Below are 19,569 nucleotides of genomic sequence, written 5' to 3'. Positions count from 1 at the left end.
AGGTGACACAGAAAACAAGCGGTTACTGGAGAAGGCCAGCACAGGACACCGCTGCCCTGCTCTGGTCCCTGGGCCAGCTCCCGTGTCCCCACATCCCCAGCCAACCGCACAGGGAGGGACAGAGCCACCACCACACCTCCTCTGCTCGCGTGGCTTCAGCGGGAAACTGAATTTCTATTTGAAATTACCCCTGTGCACCTTCTCCTTTTATTTTAGGCCGTGGAGGCAAAGGAGGAAAAAATAGAAGAGCGGTCCCAGTCAGCAGCACGCCCAAGCCTCCCCCCGAAAGGGTAAGTCAGAAGATGACACCGGGGTGTCAGGTACAGTACCCGCTGCTGCTCTGCCCGCGTCACCTCTGCCACAGCCTTTACTTGGTTTTACAGCATAAATACCCGCCCCACACCAAACCGGGGTGCCTGCGCACCCGCTGCTCACCTGGGCCAGCGGTGCTCCTTGGGAGAACGGAGCCTGGTGGCAGGATCCAGCCAGGCTGAGCTGGTACCCTGGTTCTGGGAGGGAGCAGGAGGTTTGGGCAGCATCCCGGGCTCCCTAAGGACCTGAGCTCCAAGAGGGGATGGATGAGGCACAATGCTGCAGCACCCACAAACAGCACCTGCCCATGGGCTGCTCTCCCCCAAGCTGGCTTAAGAGCCTCTCCTCCACTGAGCTGGGCTTTAAGAGCTCTGTGGCTTTGCTTCCTGGGGTAAAACCCACAGGATTTGCTAACGAGGGTCCTGGGTTGACCCGGGCAGTTATAACCACCCTCAGGTGAGGAGCCTGATTGCTCGTGGGGGGTGTGAGGGGCTCCGACGTGGGCATGGGGCAGAGCCCTGCTGCACCCCAGGCCCACGGGTGTTGCGGCCGTAAGTGACTGCTCCTACATCCCCAGCTCCTGCACTTGTTCATATGGAGCATACGGGTATATAGCTGCCCTTCAGCATATAGAGAATACTTTACACAATATGTGCCCAGCTTCAACAAGCGTTAACAAGCCCTGGTTGTAAAGGCTGGCTACAAAACGTACCTGGTGTTTCTGACTCATTAAGTCCAAATGAGAAGTCTTCATCCAGAGCCCTGATGTGGCTGACTGTGGGCTCTCCTGGGCAAAATAGGGGGGAAAAACCGTGGAGGGCAAGAAAGAAGCCATGTCTGGGGAGAGTCTCGCACCTACCACCGCAGCCAGCCCCCCGCTCCGAGGGGAAGCGAGCACAGAGCATGCGAAACAAAATTTCCTCTTTCTGGAGCTTTTTTTAGCATCCTGCTGGTTTTTACATAGCACATTTGGCTGAACTTTGCAATGTTACTGCTCGGGATTTCCAAAGCGCAGTTTCTCACATTGCCGTGTTTTCACAACCCCTCCGAGGGTGGCAGCTCTCGCAGGGGCATTTCTGGGTGCCCTGGACGAGCACCCCCGTCGTTCCCGGCTTTAGCTGGGCTTTCTGGGACCCCTTGTGCTGCAGGGTTGCAGCCCCAGGGAGAGGCAGAAGGTGCTGCAAGCGCATCCCTGCGCCGGGGCCGGGCTGGGGGGAACAGGGGATGCTGTCGCAGGAAAGCTGCTGTGCAGCGGGGATGGGGAAATGCAGGTGCTGGGGGCGGCAGGAAAAATGCTAGCGTGCACGTGTGTGTGCCCGCGTGTGTGCGCTGGGCTGTGAACAGACAGATGGGCTGGGACTGCACCTTGTCCTCCTCTTCGCACGTCTCGTGGCCCAGCGATGGAGGGAGGGTGGATTTACCCACCCGGGAATGCAGCCAGAGGAAAAGGAGCATGATTCAGTCTCCCTGCCTGGGTGATAGGAGCCACTGGGCAAGAGATGAGAGGAAGGACAAGCTTGTTTAAAAACCAAAATATTTTTAAAAATCCCTGGAAGGCAGAGCTGGGTGATGCAGGTTTAGGGCTTTATCTTGCAAACGCCCCTGTAGATGCTCCCCGGCCAGGCGTAGCCCTGCCCAAGCAGTGTTGGCGGGAGCGGTGCCAGCTGGGCACGTGTGCCTCCGTGGGAGCGGGACACCGCAAAGTCACCCGAGCTGCTCGCTGGTGGCCCTTCAGAGCAAACTTCAGGCACGAAGTTGAGACACTCTGGGTGGGAAAAAAGCGAAAATCAACCCAAGGCAAAGCTGTGCAGCTCCTCGCAAGCCACCCTCGCTCTGCTGGGCGGGCTGCCCGCGTCCTAGGGGACGGTGCTGGTGTCTGGGAAGCCAAGAGGAACAGAGGAGCTCTCCGGGAGCGAGAGGATGCACCCGGTCACTGGTGCCCCGGACCTACAAGGCGGTTGTTTTGCTCAGACACCCCGGCAGGACCAGGACCTGGATGGGAAGCCGGGACACGTCATGCTGCGGAGTCTCCTGTAACAGTAAAGATGGACGCATCTTCACAGGGCCTCAGCATCGCCGTGGAAAACCAACATGAAAGAGAGCATCCCTCCCATCCTCTCTAAGTACCGGTCCCCAGGAAGCAGCGCTGGATGCTTTCCCAGCACAGCCTGCTCTGCCTGTACCTATAGGCAGCATTTTTTCAAGCCCAGCAAGGCAATTTCTGACCACTCGGGGAGGATGTACTGGTTTTGGCCAACTGGTTTGGCTCGACCCCAGTACAGAGGAGAAGGGAGGAACCCACCTGAACCCCAAAGGGGTTAACCACTGCCGAGGGCGAGCTCTGAAGCCCCAGGGAACCCCAGAGCGTGACAGGTCCTGCCAAAAAGCAGCCACATCCACAACCCCCTCCCAGTTACTTGTGCCAGTCAAGCTCCAGCAAATGGAAACCGAAGCCCTCGGCCCGAGTTACCCAGCAGTGATGGATAAAACCTAACGAGGAGCTGAGCACCAATTAGTTTTTCTGCATGACGAAGAGATTACTCACATTTCTAGAATTAGTCGTGCAGGTTTGTGCATTGGAAGTTAGGTGGAGAATTAATAAAAGAATCGGAAAGTCTTTGAACAGAAGGCTAATTAACTCTACGGCTTATTAATCGTCGCTTCTGAAGTTTAACGGGATTATTTCACGAGCCATTTTGCTCTACTGGTTATGTTAGATGCTGGCTCCCTGGGAGAAAGGAAGACATCTCCGTCTCATTGGACTCATTACTCAATGGTATGCAAGAGAAACTACACAAATAGACACAGGATAGATGCCCCCCCCAAACCGTTTCCTTTTGTAGAAGATTTTCTGTTTCCACCCAAAGCTACTTCAAGGTTTCGGTGCAATCACGCTGGCAAAGTGTTGAACATCGGCTTCATTAATAAATGTTCACGTTTTAACTCCTATGCCTCAAAGCACAGGAAAAACCATCAGGGACTGCAGCAGGATATAATTTTGCCTTTATAAATGTGCCTTTGGCATCTTGGTTGGTACCTGCAAACTTTTCCCACTTAGACCTGTAGGTTAATTCTTCATGCCGAAGCAAAAGGCAAGCCTGAGAGAGTTTGGACAGAGATCTGAATTTCCTCTATATTTATCAGATCTGGGCTCGGTTGTGGGTTTTTTTTTTTATCAGACAGATTTGGATAATATCAGCTGCTTACCATGCAAACAATTTTAAAATAAAGTCCACCTACAGTCACCTTAGTGACAATATCTGGTATTTCCAACAGCCACAGCAGTCACATGTGCAAGACGGGTAAAGGAAAGGCTTAGAAAAAGCAGTTGTGAGAAAGCCAAATTTAATATAATGCAGGTAGTTCTGCAGCAAAAAGTGTTTAAGTGGGCCAGTTGTTCCTGCTTGCATGCAAGTATGTTTTATATTCTGTTTATGAAAGATGAATGAAAAAGTTGGCCCCGGTTTGGTGAAAGCCACCGACTTGGGACTTTCACTCTGTGCTGCAGCAGCAGCGGCTGCACCGGTGGAAAAATATTCATTTCTCAGGTGAGTGTGTCAGGTTCGTTTACATAAAAAGCAGCTTTTGTTCTGTCGTCATCTCGGCCGTCTATAGCCGTGGTGCGGGGGGGAAGTTTCTGAAGGGCTTTCCTGGGAAGACCAGGGGAGCGTTAAACTCAGGAGTGCAGCGTGAGGCAAGAGCATCCCTCTGCCCGCGGCGGGGCAGCGAGGAGGGATGCAGGCACGGCGCTCACCGGAGCATCCCTGCGCTGGCTGCGCGCTCGGGCGCGGCGGGAGCGACGCAACTGGAGGCAAAGGGAGATTCGGATGGAAAAGCTGGAGCTGGGAAAGACGCGGCTGCAGAAGCCTGGCAGCAAGTTAAACATGCTCTGCTATCAGGGGTGACTTCTGCTGGGCGGTCCAGCAGGGGAGGCTGGTTTGTAGCAGCAATTAAACGCATTTTCTATTTATTCCTCAGTGGTTTTGCACCTGCCTTCACTGGGCAAGGCACGGCGCTTGTCAGGCGGGAGAAGAGCCCATCACCACAGATGCCACGAGCAATAGGTTTCTGCTAGAGAGATGCTCTTGCAAGCTTTCCCGTACCTTTTGCTTTGTAAGACCCGTGTCTCCCCGCAGCGTTCTAACTGCACCTTTCTGTCTTTCAGCTGCAGGGCCACGTCGGTTGTCAAACTCCTGTGTTGAGAGAAGTGGCTGAAATGCCACCCAAAAGGTGACAGAGGTGCAGCTCCAGTGACGAACCGTCAACTGCTTCGGCACATGACGATGCATTTCTCAGCGTGGATCCTCTCCCTGTCAGTCCTAGAGTAAGGTCTGGGAACTTCTGACAAAGAGCATGAGCAAAGCACCTGAGCAGGACTTTAATTAACTCGCTCACCCCATAACGAAGCTCCTCCCCAGAGTGGACGCGATGATCTGGTAACCGAAGCCTCACACACGGATGCCAGAGCTGAACCTTTTTATTTAAGCACTGACAACCCAAGGACAACCTGGCCGCAGGATGCAAGTGAGGAACATGTTATCATGCCGGGGCTGAGCACGGATCTGGAGCACAACCATGACGAACAGTTCGACCTGCACCGAAACAGACCTCAAGCCCTACTATGCGATTACGTACACTTTCATCCTGATCCCTGGACTCATAGGAAACACATTAGCTTTGTGGGTCTTTTACGGCTACATGAAAGAGACTAAAAGGGCCGTAATATTTATGATCAATTTAGCCATCGCCGACTTATCGCAGGTTTTGTCCTTGCCCTTGAGGATTTTCTACTACTTGACCGGCACGTGGGAATTTGGAGGAAGTCTCTGCATGCTTTGCTTCTACCTGAAGTACGTCAATATGTACGCCAGCATCTACTTCTTGGTTTGCATCAGCGTAAGACGATATTTGTTTCTTATGCACCCGTTCAAATTCAGCGACTGCAAACGCATCTGCGATGTGTATATCAGCATCGTTGGGTGGGTCGTGGTCTGCGTTGGCTGTTTGCCTTTCCCGCTTCTCAGACTTCAGCGGGATGATAAAAACACGTGTTTTGTGGATCTCCCCGTAAAGGACGTCGAGCTTCCCCTCTCCATTGCAATGATGACGATAGGTGAATTGGTGGGGTTCGTAACACCCCTACTCATCATCCTATACTGCTCGTGGAAGACCATCTTATCACTAAAAGAAAAAAATTCTGCTTCACATGACCTCGGAGAGAAAAAAAAGGCTTTAAAGATGATTCTCACCTGCGCTCTGGTATTTCTGATTTGCTTTGCACCTTATCACATCAGCTTTCCACTAGATTTCTTTGTCAAAACCAAAAAGATTAAAAACGGCTGCGTCCAGAAGGTGATCTCGGTGTTTCACGTTGTAGCTTTGTGCCTTGCCAGCTTGAACTCCTGCGTGGACCCAGTCATCTACTACTTTACTACAGATGAGTTCCGGAGACGCCTTTCCAGGCAGGATTTGCAGGACAGCATTCAGCTCCACAACCTCAGTTACGTGAGGAAGCACTCCAGAGATGGGCTCAGGGAGGACACCATGGACTACTAGCGCTGGCCTTCCCCAAATGGTTGCCAGGACTTCAAAAGTTCACTATGTTTTGGGGGTTTGGCCCAATTTTTTTTTCCCCAGGACACTGAGAGAGACGATTCAGACAAGCTTCTGCTGATTTCAGTGAGGGTTGGAGAAAAACAAACAAAATCCCCCCCCCAACCCAAACCTGACTGAAAATGTGTTAATACTTGGGTTGCAAATTTTCTCTGACTATAAATAACACCGTGTAATTCCCACGGGCCTTATTTCTAAGCTGGGCAGCCAGGTAGCTTTGGCAGTAGGAGGAGGACGTGGATCGTGGCGAGAGGTGATGCTGTGCCCCGTTGCCACCGGTGCGGCCATTACCCGGCCATGTCCTGGTCACGCACCCTGGCTTCAGCAAGAGGCAGCAAAGATTTTTGGGTCTTGCTACGCAGAAAGAATCTGGTCCTAAAAATTAGTAGGTGACAGAGTATTATATATTTCTGAAGCAAAAGACAATCCAGCAGTGACTAATTTCTATGGCGAGTGCCAAGAGCCTGCCCCAAGCCATGTTGGCCACGGAGCAAGGAGCGGAAGGTGGCCGCAAAGGACTTGCCATTTAAATAATCAACCCAGCCTCCATTTTGGGGTGTAGCAAATGACATACGCCCAAATCACAGAGTCATTGAAGCGTCCAGACACTATTTTTCTGCCATCAGTTCCCATTTCTGGCTCGAAAGCCATATGGTTTGAAGCCAGATGGCTGCCTTGGATAAGCTTTAACCACGGGGCTGTGCTTCGAGGGTATTTATTCAGGCTAGACGTCCATCGAGCCTTTCAGGTGCTCTTTTCACCAAAGGTGGGGCAAATTATTTCCCTTTCCCTGATAACTGACCCTGCGCCATCACATCTACTCTTCATTAGCAGCAGCTTGATTAAAACGCAGACAGAGGAACCAAACCTTTCTGAAGTTTACTGTAATGGGAACTCACTATAAGCAGAGTCCAAGGTGCCACCCAACAGGCTACGACAGACTTTTAAGAAAGGCTCAAACGTGGACGTATTTTTAATAACAATTTCTTTAAAATCAAACAGCAGAAGCTTTGGGCTTGACTGGTATTCCATTTGCACCTTCTTGTAAAAATTATTTTTCTGTGAACATTTGAAATGTTACATTTTGAAATGTAAAAATACTGTGACAGTATTAGGTTTTATTTAATGCAAATGTTGTTTTATAGATTTAATTTATAAAAAAAATATATATTTTGTGGAAAAATGATGTGAATCCCAGAGAGTGTTGGAACACAGAAAGCCTTTTTTTCTTTTTAAAAAAACCCTTCCATATCATAAAACCAAACCCCACCACCTCAACCCTACAGGAGTCTGAGCCAGTGTGTCTGTACCTGAGTGTGTCGGCTGAGTAAGCGCTGCTAATTCATGGAGACCAAGCAGCACATTGTAATTTGTTCACAGCAATGAAAAAATATTTATTTTTTGATTTCCTGTTGTACATAATAAAAAAATCCTTTTTTTTTAAAGTTTTAAATGTAATGCTTGGCCCACTCTCCCCTCTGTAACTGCATCACCAATACGCGCTTCCACGGACCATCGCGTGGCAGCACTTGCATCGCCGACGCCTCTCGAGCACCCGTAGCACATTTTAGATGCCTTTTCAAAATTATTTCAATCTCCTTCTTGCCCTGGGGAGAAAAGCAAAACGCTGGCTTGCAAAGGGACAAAACACACTGCTGCAAACCGCAGCAGCTCATCTGGCCCCTCCGAGAGCCCATCGCCGTCCTTTCCGGCCGCTGTCCCCCGTCCCTGGCCGCGTGGGAGGCGAGCAGGATGGTCCTGTACACCCCCCAGAGCTACTTTTAGCTTCCGAGGGGAAAAGATGTTACACAAAGCGGCGTCAGAAGTTCAGAAATCATTCAATGAGAAAAACCTCAGTAAGCTTAAGTTTTCCCACCTAGAAAATACTGTGGGTGCAACACGAGCCATTTCCCCCGCTGCCATAGCAATGTGGTTTATTCATATTAGTATCAACGGTCTCTTTTTACAGGAAGTCGGGTGTAATAGTTGCGGTAGATCACATGAGCCGAATTCAGGAGAGACCTGCCTGCCCTCCCCCTGCCCCGGCACCTCTGCTCCAGGTGGGATTTGCTTGGGCCACCATCGCAGAGGTCTCACAAGCCCTTGGCTGATGTTGCCACCGACATCTGGAGAATCAAGGTATGACGTAGATGAACAGAAGGTGTATTTTCATGCCCTGTCGATGGCTTGGGATCCATGATCCCAGCCCGTGCTTGAGCCCCGGCGCAATCGCACGCCGGCAGAGAAATGCTCTGCTGCGTTTCTGCCGCCCGGGAAAGCCTCGAGCGGGGATGGCACGTGGCACACAGGAGGTTTCGAGAGGACAAGTAATGCCCAGCCACTGCAGCAGCAGGGAGCAAGTGCCGTTTGATCGCTTTTCCACCCAGCTTCGAGCTCTGCGCTAGGCAAGAGCCGATTCTTCACCTGGACTTTGCTCAGCTCTGGCTGCAGTTCTCTGTTAGCCTGTTCAAAGCCAGCAGAAGCTGATATTCCCACGGAAGTCTTTTCTCCGGAAAGCCTTTGGAGTAATAAATCTGGTCTGCAGCACTGGACTCGGAATCTCAATGAGAATGTAACTGAGAGCAAAAAAAAAAAACCCCAAAACATCCCCTTTATTCTGCAGGAAGTATTTCCTCTGGTTGCTCGAGAAGCACCTCTCCCCTGAGAGGGCTGTTATTGCCGAGAAGCAAAGCACTGAGGTCTCTGCCAACAACCTCGCCAGGAGGACTGTGTGCTGAAGTGACAAGTGGCTTTTTGACACAAATAGAGTTAGGTTTAATTTGTGCTAGGCCAAAAGAAAAGGTATATTCTCTTCTTTTTTTGCAGCAGTTATGTTTCAGCAGAGTTATTCTGTACCTGGCAGTGAAAGAAGCCTCTTTCAAGGACTCTCCCTGAAACTGGAAGCCAGGGGCAGGCTGAGGGCAGGCTGCATCCCTCCTGATCCCAAAAAACCCATTTGTGGCAATAGCACAGACCCAGGGAAGGCCTCAGGGGATGCTCGGGGACCTTAAGCTGTTCAGATACAGCATCAAGACAAGGGGGTTTTTTGGAAGTATTATTTATACCCAACACAGCAAAGCGAACGAGGATGACACAGTTCTGGGTGGAAGCAGAGCTCTCGGCATGTTTCCGAAGGATGCACATCGCAGCCCCCCGTTTCCATCGACTCCCACACAGCCGCGCGCCTCCGAACCCACACGCTGCAGAAAGCGCCGGCACCGCCTGCAACAGCTGCAGACAATTTCATCACACCTCGGGCGCCGCTTCTCACAGCTTCCTTTGTGTCATTGTCATCATGAGAAGAGACGTGACAGGGTTTTTTTTTTTTTTTTTTTTCCACGCTGAGACTTAAAACCGTACTTGCAAGCGAAGGCTGCTACGGAAGTGGGAGAGCGCGCGCCTGCCCCTCTTCCCGTTCTCCTCTTTAGACCTTCGCAAGATGGTTGCGTTGAGCCAGACCAGACACCACCGAAGCGGCTCACTTGCTGCTGATGGTGGGCTTGGGGAGAGCGTTGAAACACCGGGCTGTGGGCAGCAATCCTGCCCGGGCACGGCCGTCCTCAACCGCTGGTTGTGGGGCTTCCTGCAGCTGCGCTGAAGGCACCATTCTCCAGAACCATGAAAAGCTCTTTTCCAACCTGCTTGCCCAGCACACACCTGAACCCACCGATCCCTTCAGGCTGGTGGCAATGAATTCCCTATTTTGGTTATATGTACGTTGCTCGGAAATGTATCGCCGGTGCTTTGAGACGGCCACCTGACAACATCTTTCGGTGTCCCTTCCTCTTGCACCACGAGCGACCGGTTCCCGTTTCCCCTCCTCTGCACGGCTCGTGCCTCGGCGGCGGCGAGGTCTCGCCCGCGCTCAGGACCCCCGGCCACCTCCTGGGTGGGAGCAGGGCCACGTGCTGATGGCCACAGCGCTGGTCCTTCATGGCCACAGCCCGGCACACGTCCAATGTCCTCTTCATCTCCTCTGCCATCACCAGCCATTGCCCATGAGCTATCCGCATAACTCAAAAGATCTTTCTTCATGAAAAGAGCGGATTTACAGCTCCTCTTGCCTAAGCAGAGTTTTTGTTCCCCCATACACGTCTTGTCTTTTATCAGCACTAGATTTTATTTGCTATTTTGTCATCCGGTTGCTCAATGTCCTGAGAAGACGCCCCGTCTCTCTGTAGCCGGTGTTAGGTTTTCCTGCTCTGGTTAAGGCTGCATCAGCAGCAAAATTTGACACTTTTTACTTCACCATTTACTTCCTTTTTACTCTGCTATTAGAGGCTAAAAATTAGTATCGTCCCCAGTGTCACAAAAACAGGCCGTTGGCCATAAAGGCACACAGAGCATCAAATACAGCGCTGCTGGACACCACTCCTCAGACCGCAATAACTAAAAAAAAAAACCACAGCGAGAGACCCAGATACAAGTCAGCCCCATCCAGTACAAAAACAAAGAAAAAGATAAAATCTTGTCAGAAATGGTTTGATAAATACCCTGACAAAAAGAGAGCAGGTAAGCTGGAGCTGTCTGGACAGTGTCTGGTTCACGCTGCCAGTTAAGTCAGGGCAGAGGAGCTCCAGCATTTGGGCTGATAAACTCAGCTCTGTGTAAATATGATCTATACGATATACATTAGTGGTCAAAAGATCTGATTTTGAAAAAAGATCCAGGTACTTAAAGCCATCAAGAATAAAATAATAGTAATAAAAAACCAGAGCACATCTGCAACAGCTGTGTCGGCACCACCACTCGCAGCTATAATGAGTTTGTTGGGACCAGCTACTACCATCGATTAACCTGTTTCACTCGCCCGTCTCTCTAACGCAGTGATTTGCACTTCAGAATTTAACTGCGTGGGTAACGCTGCTGAAATAAATAAATAGAGGAAGAGTCTATGAATTTCTCAAAATTAAAAGAAAAATATGCCACAAAGGAGAGTATTTGGGAAATTCAGGGTGAAAACATGACGTTCCAGCTGAAACGAGCAGTCAGAGGTAGAGGGATCTTTGTTTTGCTTATCCTCAGTTCTTTCCTCCAGTGTTTATGGAGGAATGTTGTCTTTAATGTGCTTGAATGTTGCTTTAATGTTTGCTTTAATGTTGTCTGCTCTATTAAAGACTCATCCATAGTCTCTCAATACCGACAAATTCTCCCAAAAAACATTTCATACTTTTTATATCGTTCCTTATTTCCCGAGACTGAACTCCATGCAAAGACTCCTGCTGACGCCAGCAGGCTCATTAATTTCCATTAATGAAAACACTGACCTTCCCAGGAGGAAACAGGGACGGACACGATCGTATTTTTGGATTAGGGCAGCCGATGTGCTTTGCTTCACTCTCCTGAAGGCTCAACCCTCATCCAAGGGTCTGCTCCACCAGAGCCGGGGCGACCAGAGGAGAGAAGCAATAGAAATGTCCTTTCTCATCATGCTCCCAGTAGCTACAAGGGGAATGACTGCACGGCTTGTTGGCCGGGCGGGCTCCTAAGCCTTGCACTGCACTTAGGAATAATCTCCAGCTGTAACAGAGACTGCTTTTGGGCATCAATCTATCTTCTTTCAGGACTGTCATCATCCTCTTCCTCAGAGAGCAACCCTCAGCCTACAGGAGGAGGTGCCCGATCCCGGGTCAGGCGCATCCGTCTGATACACTAAGGGCTAGATTTAACGTAGGACTGGGGTTTCCAACAACTCAGCATCGCCTGAATCTCTCTGGGAGGAGCGTACCCTGCTTCTAAAACACGGGGAAGGGATAAGGTCCCTCCCTGTAAGTACTGTCCTTGCCCACGAAGGAAGGAAAATGGTTAAAATTCCTCCTTAATTTAAGAGGGGATTTGAATGCCTGTTTCTCCTTGCTAGGAAAATGCCCTTGGCTAGTCTGTACGAGGACAGTCTCTGCTCCTCCATCAAAACAGTGACAGAAAAAAGAAAAGATCGCAGCCCAGTAGGCTGGGGCTGGGTATGGGGAACAGACACGTACATGACTTTTGGTGGTTAGTGCCACCTCCTCAAAGGGGAAGACCTGGGTGCTTGTTCCTGCTTCCAGCTCTATTTCTATATCTTACGTCAAACCAACACGGGATACGCTCCGTAAACATCACCAGCTGCTGGTAGGGTTTAGGTGGGGTTTTTTGGTGGCAGTTCGCGCTCCATTTTAAGGGATCTCCATCCTGTCTGTGTGTGGGCGATGATTGAACAGCGGCTACCTCTAAGAAAGCCAGTCCGGCAACATGCCCAGATGTCCCCAGAGCCCGTTTCGCAGCATGAGTTAGACCTCAAAAAAAGTCCTCATCCCAGTCAGAGCCAGTGCTCAGTTCTGGGCATACACAGAGGTGCCAACATAAAGTTAATGAGAGAGGAAAAATGAAGCCTCTCGGAGGTTAGGTACCTCCATGGTCAGCAAGTGGCTGAGCTACAGTCGTCAAGATTATAATTTTTGATGCCAGTCTGCTTAAGTTTCCTTCCAGCCCTGCTTTTTCCCCCTAAACCTAGAATTCGGAGAAAAAAAGAAGAAAAAACAGAACAACCAACAAAGAAAGGATGAACAGAAATGACATAACCGATTGTCACAATGTATTGTGAGAATTAACAAATCTCTTAACTCGTCTGCCTACCCATTTTCCCAGTGGGCTCAAGAGTGATGTAAGAAGGGAATAGCTGGTGGGGCTCCAGCTCAGTGAAGGTCATGGCTTTTACCAACCGCAACGTGCAGCCGCCAGCGGTCTGCTCCAAGGACCCAGCGGCCAGCTTCTCCTCCCTGCTTGCCCTCCGGGAGTCCCAAGGGAAAAAAACTATTTAAAAAGTTGCAAATCCACCCAAACTCTTGTCTTGGCTGACTAGTTGCTCTAATCTGCTGTCAGCCTGTTTATCAGGCTTGCAGAAACTCCACTATTATATGACATAGTCGGTATTTAAAGAAATGGTAACTCCTTGTGGTCAGACAGAGGTCTGTGCAGCTAGAGAGAAAGTTCCCAGGAGACCTATGTAAAACAGAAGCTAAAACTCGTACGGCTTTGAGTTTCTAGTTTAATGAGAGGTTTCTCATTTAAGTGAATTAACGCTAACCATCAAAGCCCCACATCCCAGCCTGTTCCTGTCGGTTAGCAGTCTATAAAACCCAGAGCGGCACCGTCACAAGCCCAAAGACAACAGCAGCACCACTGCCCACACCGGCACGGGGCTGTTCCTGCAAATTCCTTCACCCAACGTTTCCCCCTCTGGGTTCGCTTGCCCCCGGCTGACCCATCCCAGGTGTCTCCCATGGGACATCAAACCCCTGGTGGCATCTAGCTCAAAAGCTCTTTGGCCGCTTCCTGGATCAGTGGCCACCGGCTTGGGACAGGGCCACGTTCTCCCTATAGGGCAGCAAAGGAGGTATTTACCCTCCAGCCCCCCATTACGTTAAAGAAAGCCACGGGCTACAAGAGGCTCCAGGGGACACGCTGACTGCAGGACAGGGCTGTCCTTAGAAATATTGCAACAAATTCCAGGAAATCTCTCACGACCAAGTCGAGCAGTTCCCTTTTACCAGTAAAAGGGATACGGCACGCTGCCCGCAGGGAGCAGATCACCCCTCGTGCCTCGGCCCCCGGGTGCTCTCCCCGCTGGGGCCAGAGGCACCACGCTGCACTTCCACCCATCACGCGGGAGGGACGCAATCACCGGAGCTGCCACGGATGGGGAAGCAGGATGGTTTGGTGTGGGGCAAGTAATCCCACTACTCACCGGGATACAAGACAGCCCCAAACAACTGATTTGATTCTGTGATACATGTCAGGAAAAAAGGGCTATATCTTCAGAGAATATTATGTTCTGTGATAAAAAGATTTTGTTATTCATTATTATAAAGTATGTTTCAGAATGTTTTATATTGTATTATTGTCATTATAACCTATAATGAATTATCATATGTACTTAAAGGTGAATCTCTCAGATCACTGTGCAGATTAGAAGGCTTGATTGTTTTAATGTATCTATAAATTTAGTTGATGACTGAATATGTCCCAAGATATTTTTAGACAGAATTCCATATCACAGAATTGCCCAAAATAAGGAAAGAGACATCTACTCCCAGCATAAATATCATACAGTTCTGGTGCATTCAGGTCCCATTCATTGACATGAGATCCTGTTTGTACTCCAGGAAATCCAAGTTCATTCACACAGTGATGCCCATTACTCAAGAGCACTTTGTTTGGTGATTGGTCAAAACACCCAAGTTCAGCATAAAGGAGGATTGTTTCTGGAAATCGAAACCCCTTTGGAGATTCACCTGCCCCCCAGGCAGCACTGCCAGCACCCACCACGGCAGCACAACACTAAAGCCAACTTGACACCAAACTGGTCAGATATTTAGAAGTTGAAAAGAAACCAAAAAACTGACTGTAAACTATAGAAATAAGTGGGCTAAATATGGCACACAAGCACTGAACTAAACACAGAAGATATCCCAAATTCAAGCCCCGCTGATGACTTTGATGGGTTTTGCCCAGAGACGTTTGTTGCACTAAAGCACATCCATGCATTTCTGAAGCTTACTCTGGATCGTATTTGGCAACTGGAAGGTATTCCTATGCTGGCTCAAGGCCAGGTCTAAGAGCAACGCTGTGCCAAAACACACACAGGCTCTCCCTGGCTCGGTGCCGAGCCCTCAGGGGCTGGCGGTTAGCATTTGCAAGGGCCTCCTGGGGCTGAGTTTGCCTCCATTTGCATGGAACAAAGTAAGTAGCCCTTGGCAGAAATACCATATGGGGGACCACAACACTGTCTGCTCAAAGGCAAAAGGATGAATGCAAAAGCAATGCTGCAAGGCTGAGATTTTACGGCTTTGAAGAACACGTCCATGCTCCTCAGTGCAATAGCCACAACCAGCGTGACCTCTTCTATGTGGAACAGCGTGCGAGAGCAAGGGGGCAAACCAGGTCCCCTCCAACCATCTCCCCTGTGAGGATAGGGGCCCAGCCGCAGAGCACAGGCCCCACTCACCTGAACATCAGTGTTCAGTTGTAGATCCCAGCTCTGCAGCAAGGACCATCTTTTCTTTGTAGCACTGTAGTTTTTTGGCTAGTGGTTTTTGTTTGGTTGGGGGTTTTTTTAATGTAAATGAAAACACAGAAAAGGAAGAAAATCAAATGAAGCTGGGAAAGCACAAAGAAGAGTTTTGTAGAGGGAAACCATTAGCTCCATTAAAAAACAACGAATATTGTGAGCCTGCAAATAGATACTGCAGGTATCCAGTATATCTGCAAATAGGATATTTATAGAAGAAATACAAAAGTTGTTGAGATCTGGAGCTCACTTCTTTCTCTCACACTCAAGGCCCTCAGCCAGAAACTTTGTTTTCCCCCCAGTTAGTATGAGTCATATTGAAAATCAAGGGTCTTAATCTATAGTGAAAATAGGGCCTCAGTAATACACCACCAGTCAGCAATTCTGGGTGCAAGCTCTCCTCAACCCATATACGCTTCTATTTCTCAGCCACCTCCAGCCAAGCAAAGCTTTACCATAGAAAACACTTTCAGGCAGTCAGTAATAGGAGACTGTGTCTTTGGAGCATCATTCCTGCTTCTCAGCCGTCCAGACATCCACCTGATTCAGTGGTGGTTTGTGAACTGTCAAGAGCAGTTAACGCTGAAGTTTTGACAAGAGCAGAAAGAACTCGGACATCAAAGGAAAACAGCTTACAGTGCAGCGCAGATGTACAAGATAAGCAGAAATGCTTTCATTTCTTTTCAGACTAGAACCTTAAGTGAAAAGCCAGCAGTTATAGCTCAGCTCACAGCCAGGGATGTGCTATGGTTTACTTTGTGTGAAAGTCTGAGCCCACCTTCCCCCTCCATTTTTTTTTTTTTTTTTTTTTTTGAAAGTGCGAGTTGAGGAGGCAAAGCCATAACTGCTTCCAACTTGGCGATACGGCACACTGATAACAGTAGGGCAGCCTGAATGGTGGCTTCTACCTCCCTCATTTTTCTAAGCATTAACTAGTGAAAGGGGCTAAGAATGTGAGATGACAAAGAAGCTACGGCCACCAGGTGCAGAGAAACCAAAATACTGAATTACTTATTGTCAAGTGAGAGCGCAGAGTTACCACTGATATAACCACCCCACAAAACCAAAAACCCCTACACACCCCCTCCCCACCAACGGATTGTTGATCACCAAGGGGAAACTGTAGGTTTATCTATCCATGGATCTATTCCCGATGAGTCCCACATGCCGGTGCTCTCGCTCCAGAATAAAAAAGCACCTGGTTGAACTCCAACAAGGGATTAGGTTTGTAGGAAGGAAGTTCTGTGTTCCAGAATCAGGTGTCCAGATCCAGGCTTAACCTGGGACAGCTTCAAACATCACCAAGGCCTAAAATGGAACAGCTCATGAGAACCTGAACGCTTCTCTAACAAACACACAACGTCTACATTCACAGTCAGAATGACTTTTAAAGACAGTCAATTCACTTTCATGTTTGCTAATGTGGAACTTTGAGGTGTCAGAGCACAAAAAGAGAGAAAAATATGCTTAAGTAAACAAAATAGTTGAACTATAACAAATAATTTCCTTTGGAGGTGGAGTGCTAGGTGGAGAGTCTTTAATTATTCTCAAGACAGGAAATACACCCATTCACATTGCCTAGGTAATACCACAAATATATACCCATAATGAAGAAATAATATTAATGAAATAATGTGGCTGTAATTATACGTATTATAACTATTTCGGTTGCAGTCTCGAAGCTTCAATCAGTGCTAGCATTTGGGCTCTGTGCCATTGCTGGCAGCCAAGCCATCCCCCACGCAGCTCAAAATTAGGACAGTCAAAGCAGCTTTAATCCTTCCAAGCCTGACCTCAAGCGCAGTCTTCCCAGAGCGGTAATTCAGCCACGTGGCTAGCTACTGTGCCACTGCGGAGGCTTCGTGGACTGCACTGCATTTATGTGGCCCTACAAATGTTCTCTTCTGTTCTAGATTTTTACTTTGGGGCACGTTAGGAGAATGCAAGATGAAATGCAACAGATTGGGCAAGGAGTAGGGTGGAGGAAGCTGTCTTTAGTTAAACACCGTAATATTTTCTTTCTTTCTAGCCTTCCTAAGTACTCAGAGAAGACCAAGAAACAAAAGCATCCACCTACAGAATCTAAAGCTGGCAGCTGCTCGATCATTAATGAGGGCACCATCCAATTCAGCCCACCCTGCTGCAAGCAGAGCTGAAGCAGTTGGGAAGAACAAATCCCAGACATAGGAGGATGATTTAAAAATAGTAAACCAGAATTTTTCTCAGGGAAATTCAGAGCTGATTTCAGCCCTCTGATATTTCTGCCATCATTCACCATAAACTCGGCTGAGCACACCTGTATTTGCGGTAGCTTTCCCTGCGATGCCAAGAACTAATGAAGTCCACAGAAGTCAGTCCAGGCTGCTGAAGTCCTAGCAGGCTCTTCATCCTCCAGGCATCTGCATATACACCGTGACTTTTGCTGTGGGTGTGAGGTGAGAGTTTGTCACTACCATACTACGCACGGCTGTGCCGCAACAGTCCATAGTATAGAGTTGAGGTTATCGTGAAAAACGTCTCACTTTTAGACAACCAGTTTATCAAGTCTGAGGTGCAAAAGCTCTATTTCATAACAGGCTGAGGCCTCGGTATGTCTTTCAAAGGTCTCCACGCTGCCCCCATTTTTTCTTCCCCGGATCTTCATCTCAAGGTATTTATATATGCAAATAACAGTTTAATTCCTGTGAATTTTTACAAAGTCAGTCTGGAGGAAACTCTGAAGTCTAGTGTAGACTAGCACCTACCCTAATGGAAGCCTCTGTCACACACACACCACCACCACCCCCAGCCCACATCTTACCAGTCACGCTCAGGCAGAAAGCCATCAGCCTTCTCAAAAGGTCAACAGCATCTCCTCCAAGTAACGAATTCAAGTTTGTTCTTAATTGCGAGTTCTCACATGTGTCTTTCTGATTAGAGTACTTAAACGTGAAAAAACCTCACGTGTAACGCTGGAAGAGGAATCAACCAGAGCACTGGATTGTCAGCTTAACATATAAAAGGTATTTAAAACTTACACCTAAATATATTGTGCCAGAAAAATAGCGTGCAAGCTAGCATAAAGATAACTTGTCAATAAGCATGTGCACAGATATTGCTGATTGTCCTGTGCACACTGGTTGCTTTTTCAGTCAACACTCTTGTAAACACAAGCTACTACAGTAAATGAGTTTGCATTTGCATCTTGGGAATGTTATCCCTTCAGTTACCACTCCCGTGTGTGAAGCACAGTCTTACTCGGATATTTAACAGGGTTTTTACACAGGTTACAGTTGTATTATAGAAGTGTTCTTTACTACAGATAAAAACTAAGCAAAGACACTAAACACCACCTAGAGGAAGCTTTCGTCAAACCATTTCTAGGTTTAGTTTTGGCAAAATACCTGAAAACCTGTATGTTAGAATAAAGACACCAAGTTTTTATCAGTTACACACGCTTTACGCCCAAGCGCTTGCTGCCTGTGCCATCTACTGGTGCAAAGGACTGCTCTGACTCGCACCCTCTTCTGCTTCCTACAGACCAGCTGAACACAGGAGATACTCAAACCGAGAGACAGCCTTAGAAGATCCCAGGAACGCTGGCTCTTTTCACTGAAGCAACCTTAGAACTGCAGTCCTTTGATTTGAATGCCCACCCCCAGCATAAAATGATTAGGGACAGATAATAAGCCCAGCACACCGCATGCATGACCAAAACTTCCGCTACTTGCTCATCACAAGAGCACCAAGCAGGTAAGAACAATCTGTTCCTTTGAGTATGCTGGCTTATTGCCTAGAACATCTAATAAGCTCTTAAGGAACTGACTTCATTTCTTTTAAAATCTTTACCAGACAAAGGTTAAGAGAAACTGTGTCAGCCTATCTGGAAGCACGTCTAGCATTCCGGTAAGGCAGCCAGCAGGTTAAACGGCTTGTACCATGAGAGCTATCCGCTGCACAGTCACTCAAAGCTGGAAGGAACAATTTCTATTTTTTGTTTTCAGTAAAGTCAAACCTCAACGCTGCAAGCAGATGCTTCTTGCTCTCTGCAACTAACACATTTCCAAACCCTTCCACTCAAGACTACCAAAACAAATGAGACAGCCAACCCACCCTCGTTATCCTCTCAGACAATCCGGAGGAGGAGGAGATCACCACAACAGTAACTTGCCCGAGCACATAGCAAGTCTGTACCAGAAACTTGTCAGTGCAGCTACTTCCCCCAGTAACACATACCTGTTTCAGTAAAGCATACCTGACTCCCAGCGACAATAATGAGAGCTGTCCACAGCATTCCCTTTCAGTAAAGCTAAGTACATAATTAAATACTCTCCTACACTTACTATTTTAGAGCCAAGCAGACCAAAGCTCCAGTTTTGGGGCACATCCTCTGCATTGCATTGCCATACACCTCGGGAGAAGAGCTGCATTAGTTCCCAAGACAAGGCAGCAGAATTCCTGCCTGCCCAGGAGCTGTGCTGTACTCCTTTCCTCTGCACAGGTTCATAAACAATGACTGAGAGCAGCTACTCCTGTAGTCACTTCTCACTCCCTAGCTCTTACTGCAGAAAGCCTGCTTACTGTTTCACTTCCAGCTGCATAATCCAAGTGACTTT

The 19,569-nt window shown here is 48.5% G+C and overlaps 1 protein-coding gene across 1 annotated transcript; it reads left to right on the top strand.

The window, feature by feature from the left end:
• The first annotated feature begins 232 nt into the window (after positions 1-232).
• GPR174 (G protein-coupled receptor 174) lies at positions 233-7,219 on the top strand. Its single transcript, XM_075513054.1, has 2 exons — positions 233-290; positions 4,478-7,219. The coding sequence occupies exon 2, from the start codon at positions 4,888-4,890 to the stop codon at positions 5,866-5,868; it is 981 nt and encodes a 326-aa protein (XP_075369169.1). The 5' UTR covers positions 233-290; positions 4,478-4,887; the 3' UTR covers positions 5,869-7,219.
• Positions 7,220-19,569: the final 12,350 nt, after the last annotated feature.

The sequence above is a fragment of the Mycteria americana genome, chromosome 10 (assembly GCF_035582795.1).
Source record: "Mycteria americana isolate JAX WOST 10 ecotype Jacksonville Zoo and Gardens chromosome 10, USCA_MyAme_1.0, whole genome shotgun sequence".
Lineage (NCBI taxonomy): Eukaryota > Metazoa > Chordata > Aves > Ciconiiformes > Ciconiidae > Mycteria > Mycteria americana.
The sequence above is the reverse complement of the archived record's forward strand: the minus strand, read 5'-3'. Positions and strand labels throughout refer to the sequence as shown.

Coding starts and splice junctions, on each gene's coding strand:
- GPR174 (XM_075513054.1), top strand. CDS start 4,888: ATGACGAACAGTTCGACCTGCACCGAAACAGACCTCAAGCCCTACTAT.